The sequence below is a fragment of the Danio rerio genome, chromosome 3 (genome assembly GCF_052040795.2).
Source record: "Danio rerio strain M-AB ecotype USA chromosome 3, GRCz13ab, whole genome shotgun sequence".
NCBI lineage: Eukaryota > Metazoa > Chordata > Actinopteri > Cypriniformes > Danionidae > Danio > Danio rerio.
Window position 1 is genome coordinate 36,086,285 of NC_141023.1, and position 12,720 is coordinate 36,099,004.

General features: G+C 45.1%; 1 protein-coding gene across 5 annotated transcripts in view; it reads left to right on the top strand.

Moving 5' to 3' along the window:
- Positions 1–12,720, top strand: part of si:dkeyp-72e1.9 — a 91,231-nt gene that overhangs the window by 54,917 nt on the left and 23,594 nt on the right. For 4 of the 5 annotated variants that reach the window (XM_087244842.1, XM_087244844.1, XM_087244841.1 and 1 more), the window contains exon 12: positions 6,914–7,002. In XM_087244842.1, coding sequence (XP_087100968.1) covers positions 6,914–7,002 — 89 coding nt within the window. Of the gene's footprint in view, positions 1–6,913; positions 7,426–12,720 lie in introns of all 5 variants that reach the window. The other variant, XR_015481026.1, reaches the window with a different exon arrangement.

The window sequence follows — 12,720 nt, forward strand, 5'->3', positions numbered from 1 at the left end:
AACCACATTGCACACATCTAAAATGTTGTTTTGGTCATTCTAAAATCCCTTAGTCAAAGTCTGTCATCACAGTGGTGTTATTACCAAAAGAGTGGACTTGCACCTCCAAAAACCACTGCGCCTTCATTGTGATTTGTCTTCTGTGGTGCAAGTTATTTATTAAATAAGAAAAAGGCCCAGTGGCTTCTCCTAACAGCAAATTTTTTGCCAGTTTATGAGGAAGTGTTGATTTTGTTCTCTTGTGGTTTAGGGTTAGCATTGTTCCCACTAATTAGATGGAAAGGTGCTTTATGCTTAAATGTTTTTAATGGCATATAATATTCTGTTTTATTAAATTACAATTGTTACTATTTCAAAATAACATACTTCAATTTCAGATTGTTTTGGCATATTTTAAGCTCCATAATTTAACAGTTTTGTGCAAGTCTAATTCTTATCTATGGATGGCAATGTAGCTACCGAGAAATATTATAAATGAATAAATCAAACTTGCATTGTTTTTTATATGTTGAAGAGGTCACAGCATGAGCAATTGATGAGCTTGTGTCACAACAGCTAAAATATACAGATGCTGAGTGACCTGTTTTTCAATTGGCGTAAGAGATGGTCTCTTTCTTGCAATTGCAACCATTGTACTTCCAGTGTTTTGAGCTGCTGTGACAAGAGCAGAGCATTTGCTAATATCTAGTGTGTCATCCAACCTTACGACCTCTCCTGGAAGCTCTGTGAATCTCCTGCATATCATAGTAGCGTCGTGATCCCCAAAATGAGTTAAAATATGTAGAAATCATAGCAACGAGAGTGCATAAGCAAAAGAACAGATCGCAAGAGGCACAGTGATTTTCTAAGCATTGCATTTGTTAAGTTAAATGAGAAGAGCAGTAAAGATGTAGTGAGTAAAAATCCCCCTCTCTGTCATAGAGCTATTGAGCTGCTGTGAGACTCTCTGGATCTTCTTGTAATGTACTTATTGCAATAAACAGTAGTTTACAGGTCTAGTTCTTTTTAGTAATGAAGTATTCGATTTATAGGTGTGCATTTTAACTTCTTATAGATCAAATGTGTGCTCCAAACTTTTTCTTGATTGAGACATGTTGAATTCTTCTTTCATCATTTGCAGTGTTTCCAAATTGCATTGTAAAGTTGCTTCTGGCCATGACATGTTTACACCTAAATGGTTAAAAGAGATGTGTTTAGGGTATTATATGCAGCATCCTTAATTTATTCTCTTAGTTAAGGCAAGATCTCCACTTAAGCATTATACTTAGAGGGAAAATATACTTTATGCATTATGAAGCTTGAAGCATCAGAATCTCTATTTGGTATCGGCCGATCACTGTGACAAAGAACCGGTACTCGGTATCAGCTGCAAAAATCCTGATTATGGCATCCCTATTTAATATGCAATTAAGGCATTTTTATTAAACATTTATTGGGCACTCACTGGATAAACCCTGGAGGGTAACTGTGGGTTATATGAAATTTGAACTTGAATTGCTTCATAAAGGGGTTAAATGGAATTTTACATACATTTCTAGAGGAAGAGTCTGAACTGTGAAACAAGTCAAGTTCAACCTTTTTTTCTTTTTTTGACATATTAGAGCCAAATCTTTTTACAGATGGGATCTCTTCATAATTCCAAAAAAAGTGCAAACAGTCTTTCTTTTTCGTCAAACAATACATAAATAACCAGGCAAACAATGCTCAAAATCCAATACCTAAATATCCAGGTAAATAATGCTCAAAATTGACAAGTACATGAAAGTATTTTTACCTCTGATGCCTCGCCATAAAACAGTCTCATGGTTTGATTTTTGGTTATGCAATTCAAACATTTTCAAGGGCGTCTTCAGTGTCCAAACATATTTTGGGGTTACTAACATTGACAGAATGAATCACGTCAGACTCGCTGAGATGTCCATCAGACTGTCTCTGTCCCGGAGCTTAAAGTGCAGCGGAGGTTAATCTAGACCGGATGCTAACCCGCCTGACTCGCCCTTGAACTCTGGCTGGTGTTATGTTTACACACTTGAGTGCTCTAATCACTCATGGCATCTATAAAGCAAACAGGGATTAATTAGCCTTTTATCCAGACTAGCTGATCAAATCGTATAAGAATAAGAAAGATCTGTCTGATCTGAATTAAATGGGTGCTGTAATCCTGCAAAAGCCCCTCTGGGTGTGTTTCCTAGAAAGAAAGACTGGCTGCGCTCAGACTCAGACATGTTTTTTTCATCCGCTGTCAATCTTTAATCACTGAGCTTTGTAGAGAAATGGAGTTTATAATCTGTTCTTCATGGAAAGTGATGGTAACTATAACATATTAAATGGCTATTTATTTATTATATGGCTAACGTACAGTAAAGGCTGACTGCTTGTTGTTAAGTACAGCAGGCTTTATTAACACAACTAATATAATTAACTGTATTTTGGTATGTACATATCTACCAACAAAATTGTCCGTAGTGTATGTGTGTGAATGAGTGTGTATAGATGTTTCCCAGGGATGGGTTGCGGCTGGAAGGGCATCCGCTGTGTAAAATGTAAGTTAGTGGTTCATTCCGCTGTGGCAACCCCAGATTAATAAAGGGACTAAGCCAAAAAGAAAATGAATGAATGAATATATACCAACAGGAATAAAGAAAAAAGATAACACAAACGCATACAACTATGGAAGAAAATAACAGATTATTTAATGAATCTCAGTTTCTCTGGATTTGTTAGGTATGGGTTTGAGTATAACGTCTTTTTCAGCATAAATTCCCCACTCAGGGATCAATGAGGGAACCCAAATTTCATTATGACAACGACAGAACAACATATCCCTTTGCCTTATTTTACACCATCCAAAACTATATACAGAAGAAAGAAAAAAGGGGGGTGAAAACAATATTAACAGTAGAAATAAATCTTTAAATTCCATAGAATAAAGGCATTAGGTTGAATGGGAGTAATGTACTCAATCCATTTAAGCCACAAGTCAACAAATGTATCTTTTTGGTTGTGCACACTGTATGTAATTTTCTCCATAATGAATATATTTTTCAAAACATCAATCAAATCTTGCATTTGTGGTGGATTAGGTTTATACCAGTATCTAGTAATGGGTTTTTTACTTAAAGCAAGGATTACTCTATACATATGTGTTTTTTTATTTCTAAAAAAATCCCTTTACAGCATACCCAAATAAAGTACCTTAAAGCTGAAATCAATTGGAGTATTTAAGATATTTTCTAAAAATATCCCTTTCCAAAAACTTCTAATATTAGGACATCCCCAAAATATGTGAAATTGCTTATCATCCTGTGGTCCGCAGTGCTCCAACAAATATTTGGTTTATCCTTATTTCTTCCGAATTAAATATAAAAGTATTATTTTGAGCAATATTCCATCAAATATTGATTTAATTGCTCGTCTAAAGTTACAACAATTGTATTGTGTTGTCTAAAAATGAATATCAACATGTCTGAAGACAGGCACATCATGATTTTTGTTATTTTGACCAATTGCATTTTATGCTGTAAGCAACATTTTGATTTCAATTTTAGAGGAAACTTCATTAGTAGTTAACAAAATAAAATAACTATAAATCATTACATTTTCAAGATGTTTTTCCCCATTTTCTTTCTGAATTTGTTACATTTTCTACTGTTCATCCAAAATTATTTGAAACATTTACAAATATTATGAACATATTTTAGTTTCCCTCATTCCTCAACAAATCCTCCATTTATTACGAAGTTGATATTAAGCAGCACAATATTGGTGTTTCGTAACATCTAGTTTTTATGAGGTGAGTTGCTCAACCCCCAATTTGGAAGGCCAGGACATGCACATATACACTACAGACAATTTAGCTCACCCAATTCACCTATAGCACATGTCTTTGGACTGTTAGGGAAACCAGAGCACCCAGAGGAAACTAAAAGCATTAAAAACTGAAAGGTGAATGAAAAATATAAGTATAAAATAGTAATGAACATTGTATGCAGTATAAACAGCATGTGTTAGAAATGTTAGGGCGAGAAGAAATGATTTGCATAACACTGAAATGCACAAACAAGACGTCAGAGTAACAGTCAGACAGTCTTTAGCAATGATTCAAAGGCACTTGGAAAGGACACTCAAGAGATTAATGAGAGCAGACAACAAACAACTCAAACACAAGGCATTAAACACAGGAGCAAGGCAAAGGCAACTAAACTAGCCACTGGTGAAACTAATGGATAACTATAGAAACAAACAAGGTCATACTAAGTAACCACCTTTCCACCGCAGTGTCAGATCTGCACTCAGTGCTCCTGGCAACAATGCCAATGTTCTGGGGCATGTCAGATTGAAGACTGAGCGTGCCTGTTTTAACCAGGTGGATAATGGCATGTTTATACACTTACCACATGTGGATTATCACATGTGCAAGAAATTATCAATGTATAAACACACATGCATTGATGTTTAAAGATGTTTGTGTAAACTGAAAGTGTGAAGGAATACATTTTCATAGCCTACATGTAAGTAATTTTAGCACGGTATTGCAGTTGCGCAAATATTTGGAAACATACGTAAGCACCTTACCTTGCTTACTTTTCACAGCCTTAACCAAGACTTAACCAAGTCTTGAACTGTGGCTAAAATGTGACAAATGGAAAATAAAAATGCGTGGTACAATCTGTAATTCAATACATGTACATATTTCATTCTGCGTCGTTTAGGTTTTTTTGTAGATTGAAGTGCTGTAAATGTACAGTAAGTTCTCTGCTACCAACAGTGGAACCCCAGAGTGGTGTAAGAAAAAGACACATAAAATAGCGAAGCAGTCCTTGGATTACACGTTTGTTATTTAAAGCACATTTTAAAGATTCCCATGAGAAATAAATTATGGAAATGCCAAATTTCAAATAAAAATCCCTCAGTTTGCAAAGGTTTACACTCACTTCAGTTGGTTTTGAACTTATGTGAAAAAGGGTTAATGCAAATAATGGGAGATGGCAACATGCAGATGCACATAAATCACATTTGTTAGTTTTTTTCTATTTTTTCCATCTCTGAGAAGTTTTTTTTTTAATGTTAAGATGGAAATTCAGCTAAGGATAAACCATTATTTTGATCTCAAAAATGTTTATGTACATATATATATATATATATATATATATATATATATATATATATATATATATATATATATATATATATATATATATATATATATTTATTTATTTATTTATTTATTTATTTATTTTTAAGAATGCCTGAGTTTCTTCTTTCCTATCAAATGAAATTTAATGTCAACTGGGTGTATCAAGCATTAATAAATGACCAATAAGACTCTTGGTAGCATCATAAATGTTTTGTGAAGGGCGTTGCATGGAATTCAATGCAGGATCCAAATGCAGGTTTATTCAAGAGAGTTGTCATACAAGCAGTGGTCAGAGCAGGAGCAAACAGGTACATGCATAGAATCCCAGACCGTAGTCATAAACAGGCAAATGATCAGTTCCGGCGGCAAGCAATGAAAGCAAACAGACAAGGTAGACGTCAAACACGACAAAGCAAGGCAATAGAAATGTGTCGTAATGTACACTAAACAGATAAAGAAGACTCAGCCCAGATGTGTGTGCGGGTGTGGTTAATATAGTTCTTGAATCAGTCCATGAATAGCTTCAGCTGTGTGTGCAATCAGTGGAAAACAGGAACTGGTGTGTGCAGTTCTTTAGTGTGGAGTGTGTGTAGTTATCCAGCGATCTGCATAGGAGTGGTCTAGAAGATGTTTTTCATACTATGAGAAAACACGTCTCAAAGTTCTCCCTGGCTGCTTAATTTTTAATGAGTGTAAAACTGTAATATTTTTCACTAATACTCATTTCATGAGGTTATAAAATGGACGACAGAAGTCATACTGACTACAAAATTAAAGCAAAATTCAATTTATGTAGACATTACTAGTAATCCATTTTTGTTGGCAATATGCCACAATGTTATAGGCATGCTTTTATGCAGCCTGATCTCACGAGAAAACGTAAGTATTTTACGTTTTGCCAGTTTAGTGGCTAATTCAGCCCTAACCCTAAGTTCAGTCATACAAAATTGTACAATTTTAAAAAGGAGGCATGGCACCTAACCCCACCCCTAAACCCCATAGTCATTGGGGGATGAGCAAATCGTACTAAATTGTACGAATTAGATCGTACAAAATCATACGAATTAGCCACTAAATCAAAAAGTTAAGAATTGCCATGAGATTGTGTTGTTTTATGGGATTTTAGGGCTTGATTATGTGATTCTATGTCAAACAAAAACAAAGCTCAGGATATTTAAAAACAAAAAAAAATCACCTTTTGCGCTGGACATAAAAAAAAAAATGTCCACGTTTGAACAACATTCAACCATTCCTTTACTGGATAGTCTCTGTGTTTCCACATGCTGGTGGGACATTTATTGAAGCACCATTAATCTGGATTGCTGAAGTTGTCCTGAATTGTGTCCCATCGGTGCCACCTGTTAAATCCACTGGTCCTGCTGTGCGTGTTGGTCCTGTGTGCGTCTGACGTGTCTGAGCTCAGCCTGTCCATCACGAGCGTCAGAAGCCACATAAATAAATCCCTGCAGGAGTTTGGCCTTGGGTGGGGGACGATCATCTCATAGCTCTTATTGCAGGGAGGCGTTGCTTAACAATACATACGCCACCGAAAACACTGGTGTTAATACCTCTCTCTCCCTCTCTCTGCCCCTTCAGTCAAATCCCACACACTATTCATAATCTTTATTGCATTAATATAATACGCATTCATTTCAGCTGTCAGATAGGAAAGAAATCATGTTTTTTTAGGATAGCTAACTAGCTCTTGCAGCTAAATGCAGTAAAGTGAGGATGACTGTTAAAGTAGGTGATTTACTGTCCCACTTTCCCCCTCAGCCTCCACCGCACAGAGACCAGCCACTGTTTCCAAACCCAAGATCTCGCTGGACCCCCACATACGGCTCAAATCAGAGAAGCTGGATCTGGTAAGGCTGATGTACACAAACATTTCACATGTGCGTGAGGACTGCTGCTTTGAGAGGTTGTGAATGGTGACTGCTAAAAGTTTATGTTTGGTTAATAATCCAGGACATCATTTTTATTTTCTGCAGGATTAGTGACTGGGTTAATAATTTTAGCGGATCCACAACAACCACAAAAAAAATGTTTTGTTATTTAAAAACTCAATGTGTTTATATATATATTTTTTTCAAATAAAGGAAGTGATGTTAGGGAGATAATGTAAATGTTATATTTTTCTGTCAATCTGAAGTTCTAAGATATCTCTAAACTTTCTCACTATTTTGACAATATTATCTAGCTATGTAACTTAAACAAGTATCATTTAAAAATTATTTTTAAAAGTATTATTATTGTTTATTAACTCTTAAAAATTTATCTTTTAGTCTGTACCATGGTGTCTGTTGAATGAACAACGTTCCCCTTCGGGGGGAACTTCAGCACTATAAGTGGATTTGATTGTAAAATCCACGCATTGGGAGGTTCGGTTCAGAAGCTACTCGTCTGAAGAGTATTGAACGGGCCAATTAAGAATGAATTGGCAGCGCAAGCCTGCGCAGGTGAGCGGCATAAGCAATCAACTGAGTATATAAGCTCACCTGGCGCAGCAGACGCTATCCTTTTCGCTTCAGAGACTTTCTGATCGAGTCGATGAGGGTTCCTCCTGCTGTGACCAGCGATTCTGAGCGAACGAGAGCATTCTCCCGGTCCAGAGTGTGTACACGCAGTGGCAGACGGTCGAGCTGGGTTTCTCCCTTGCCTGGCGTTCTTTGGGTCCGGTCCTCCAGAGCGGTGCGTATAAAGTTGCAAACTTCACAGAAAGAGCAACACAGTCGTGCAGCACGTCCTTATCAGGACGGCGCTCCGACTGTGCGTTTCTGGATGCGGTGGTTTCCTGTCCTCGGATGATGGGCGCGGGCACTGTGTTACATGTCTGGGGGTCCAGCATGTTAATGCGCTGCTCGCGGGCAGTTCATGTCGTCATTGCGATGCCATGACTGTTGCGCAAGATCGCGGTTAGCCTTTGCAAAAAGGCGAACCACCCCAGTTGTCCCCTGCTCTGCAGCGGGCACTCGGGCAGATCTGAGGGTTTCAGCGAGAGATAATCCGTCGCCCACGGGCCCGCGGACCTCCCGCTCCTCTAAGCGCTCCATCCAAGCTTCGGGCGGAGGAAGCGATCCGTCTAACAGATGGTAGCCCTTACGCCCGATGACACCGGAGACCAGATGTCCACCGCGGCATCGGAGGGTGGGCTTTCATTGTCCGATGATGATCCAGACCCGCTCGCCCCCTTCGGGCTGGTGAGCGCTGTCACTACGGATCCTGAAACGGACATGTTAGCCGTGCTTTCCCGGGCTGCTTCGGCCGTGGGTTGGAGATGGTTTATCCCCCAGCTCCGCGGCCGGACCGACTAGAGGGGCGTTCCCTTCTTCCCGGAGGTGCACAGTAGGCTCACGCGGTCTTGTAAAGCACTTTTTTCTGCTCGTGCTGCGTGTTCCTCCACCCTAACCACTCTTGACGGTGAAACAGCCAGGGGGTATGTGGCGATTCCTCAGGTTGAGTGCGCGATGGCGGTAAATCCGCGCGGCGCCTCTTCTTGGCGGGGTCCGCCTCGTCTCCCATCCAAAGCCTGTAAGTTATCTACCTCCCTCGGAGCTAGAGCTTACATAGCTGCGGGCCAGGCTGCTTCCGCCTTGCATGCGATAGCCACCTACCAGCGCTACCAAGCGCAGGCGCTGGCCGAGCTGCACGAGGGTGGGTCCAACCCAGGCTTACGAGCTTCGCACCGCCGCCGACTTAGCTCTTCGGACTACTGAGTCCGCTGCGTGTGCGTTGGGGAGGACGATGTCCACATTAGTGGTCCAGGAGCGCCACCCCTGGCTGATATGCGCAAAGTCGACAAAGTCCGCTTTCTTGACTTCCCCATATCCCCAGCCAGGTTCGGCGACACTGTCTGTGAATTCACCCAGGAATTCAAGGCGGTGAGAGAGCAGTTGGTGGGTGATGTCTTATCGGCGGTCCGTAGCCCGCTCCGCCCGCCGTGCCATTCATACCTGCTCCTCGCCGAAGGCGTCCGCCTACGAGAGCTGCTCCGCCCCCGCACACGCCTAAGGCGAAGCGAGCGCGTCGGGCACCTCGGAAGCAGGCAGCCCCCCTGCCCAGAACGCCGCTAAGTCCGGCAACGGACCGCGAAGCGCCCCTGGGACAGGCCATCTGGAGAAGAGGGAACTTGCTCTTTCCCCGCTGGAGGGCGGGGCCCCATTTCCAACGGCACTTTTTACTGCCATGAAAACATTATGAAAGGGCACTTTTCACTTCCCCAGATGTGACAGCCCGAAATCTGCCAGTCTGGGACGCTATGCTTTCTAGCTTGCAGATTCGGTGCGTTTCGCCAGTGGCTCACGAGCGCTGGGAGGACGGTCTCCTTTCTCCCACCCCTCGAGCCTCCCCTCCGGAGCTCGGGTTTGGAGTGAGAGCAAATATCCCACCTCCAGCTTTTCCGTGGGACCCGCGAGCTTCCCGGATCAGCACACCCACTCCGCACTGCCCCACTGCTGGTACGTCAGCGATTGTAGCGATGAGTCCATTAGCGAGAGCTCTGCCTGCCTGGTTAGCGCGGGCCAGCTCTTCGCGGTGGCTCATACGCACAATCAGACTCGGCTATGCGATTCAGTTCGCGAAACGGCCCCCCAAGTCACGGGTGTGTATTCACCAGGGTCAGCCCCCTGTCCGCCCCTGTCTTGCGAGAGGAGATTGCTGTCCTCCTGGCGAAGGATGCAATCGAGCCGCTCCCTCCAGCCGAGATGGAGAGCGGGTTTTACAGCCCACGCTTCATCGTGCCCAAAAAGAGCGGTGGGTCACGGCCAATCCTAGATCTGCGCGTTTTGAACCGCTGCCTGCACAAGCTGCCGTTCAGAATGCTCACGCAGAAGCGCATCCTCCGGTGCGTTCGTCCTCTGGGTTGGTCTGCAGCATTAGACCTGATGGACGCGTATTTCCATGTCTCCACTCTTCCTCGCCACCGACAGTTTCTGCGGTTTGCGTTTGAAGGTCGAGCTTGGCAATACAAAGCCCTCCCCTTCGGGCTCTCTCTGTCTCCGCGGGTCCTCACCAAGCCCGCGGAGGGTGCCTCAGCGCCCCTTCGGCTCGCGGGCATCTGCATACTCAATTTCTTTACGACTGGCTGAATTGCCCTCTCTTTTGATTATGCACAGAGTTGATTATGCACAGAGACAAAGTGCTCTGGCACTTCCACCTGTGGGGGTTTCAGGTCAACCGAGAAAAGAGCAAACTCGCCCCCGTGCAGAGGATCTCTTCTCTCGGGCTGGAGCTGGACTCGGTCACCATGGCAGCGCGCCTCTCCGGAGAGCGCGCTCAGCTGATGCTGTACTGTCTGAGAGAGCTCGACAGTAAAATAGTGGTCCCACTGAAACAATTTCAGAGGCTCCTGGGGCATATGGCATCCGCAGCCGCTTCATGCCGCTCGGATTATTCTATATGAGACCACTTCAGCACTGGCTTCACGATCGAGTCCCCAGACGCGCATGGCACGCGCGCGCACACCGAGTCTCTGTTACTGCGCTGTGTCGCCGCGCCCTCAGCCCTTGGAGCGACCCCTCGTTCCTACAGGCCTGGGTGTCTCTAGAACAGGCGTCCAGTCTTGTTGTCGTTTCAGCAGACGCTTCCAACACGGGCTGGGGGGCTGTGCGTTGCGGGCATGCGGCTGCGGACCTGTGGAAAGGTACCCAGTTGCATTGGCATATCGCCTGGAGCTGTTGGCAGTGTTCCCCGCTCTCCACCGTTTTTTTCCGGTGTTGGAGCGGCAACACGTGCTGGTCAGGACGGACAGTACGGCGGCGGTGGCGTATATCAGCCGTATAGGGGGTATGCGCTCTCGCCGCATGTCTCAGCTCGCCCGCCGTCTGCTCCTCTGGAGTCATCCGCGGCTGAAATCGCTGCACGCCATTCATATTCAGGCAAGCTCAACCGTGCAGCCGATGCGCTCTCACGGCAGCCTTGCGTCCTGGAGCATGGAGACTCCACCCCGAGTCTGTTCAGCTGATATGGGCGCGATTCGGGGAAGCCCAGATCGATCTGTTGCTTCCCCCGAGATCGCTCATTGCCAGTTGTTCTTTCCCTGACCGAGTGCTCTCGGCACGGATGCACTGGCTTACAGCTGGCCTCGGGGCACGCGCAATACGCGTTTCCCCCAGTGAGCCTGCTCGCGCAGTTACTGTGCATGGTCAGGGAGGACGAGGAACAGGTTGCTGGTTGCGCCCCTCTGGCTCAACCGGACCTGGGTGTCAGAGCTCTCCCTCGCGATAGCCCTCCCCTGGCAGTCCCTTCGAGAGAGCACCTACTCTCTCAGGGACAGGGCACCACCTGGCACCCTCGCCGATCTTTGAAGAGATTTTTAGACGCGAGGAAGACTTAGGTAACCTCCGATTGCGGTGGCTAATACCGTCACTCGGGCTAGAGCCCCCTCCCCGAGCGCGCCTATGCCCTGACGTGAAGTCTATTCACTGAATGGTGTGTCTCTCGCTGAGAAGACCCCCGTGATTTGCCAGATCAGCGTTGTGCTTTCTTTACGCCGAGAGAAGTTGGAGAGCAGGCTGTCGCCCTCCACACTCAAGGTTACGTGGCTGCCATCTCCGCTCTCATAACGCGGTGGCTGGCAGCACCGTGGGAACGCATAACCTCATCATCCGGTTCCTCAGGGGCGTTAAGCGAATTAATCCACCCCGCCCCCCTTCATGCCCTCTTAGGATCTCGCCCTCGCTACACAAGCCGCGTCAGATCCCTTCGATCCTCGACTCAGTATATTTCTGTCCCTGAAGACAGCTCTGCTGGTCGCGTTGATATCGATTAGAGGGTCGGGGACCCGGAGGCATTTTTCGGTCAGTGACTCGTGCCTGTAATTGGGCTGGCTTCTCTCACGTATGAGACCCCGCCCGCGATATGTGCCCAAGGTTCCTACCACTCCGTTTTAATACGAGGTAGTGAGCCTGCAAGCGCTGCCCTCGGAGGAGGCAGACCCAGCCCTTATTTATTGTCCAGTTCGCGTTTTGCGTATTATCCGGACCGCACTCAGAGTTTAGATCATCTGAGCAGCTCTTCGTCTGTTATAGCGGTCGGCAGCAGGGAAGTGCCGTACCGAAATAAGTTCCCACTAGATTGTGGATGCCTTTCTTTCACTATCAGAGCCGAGATGAGCCGCGTCCCCCGAGAGCGCGTGCGCACTCCACTCGGAGCTTCGCATCCTCTCGAGCGCGCGCACGCGGCGCCCCTCTAACAGACATCTGTAGAGCTGCGGGCTGGGTGACACCCAACACATTTGCAAGGTTTTACAATCTGCGAGTGGAGCCGGTTTCCTCAAGGGTATTAGGTAACCTTTGGTGATTGAGGAAACAACTCGGTAGGGTGTTGAAACACGCTTGCTGCGCCATTTTCCCTAACACGGAGATACGTGCGCCTTTTTATCTGTCAGTAAAGTTCCCCGTCAGGTGAGCCCTGCAGATTCCTCCGTGGCCCCCAGCACTGACTCAGCGGAGGAGTCACTTGCTGGCCCACTACGTTGTAGGTCTGCCCGCTGGTCAGCCCGCGTTTTGGGTAAAGGTGTCTGCTATGCGTGGTCCCCACTAGGCGATCCCATATGCTTATTCAGCCACGGTTAAGTCCCCCCC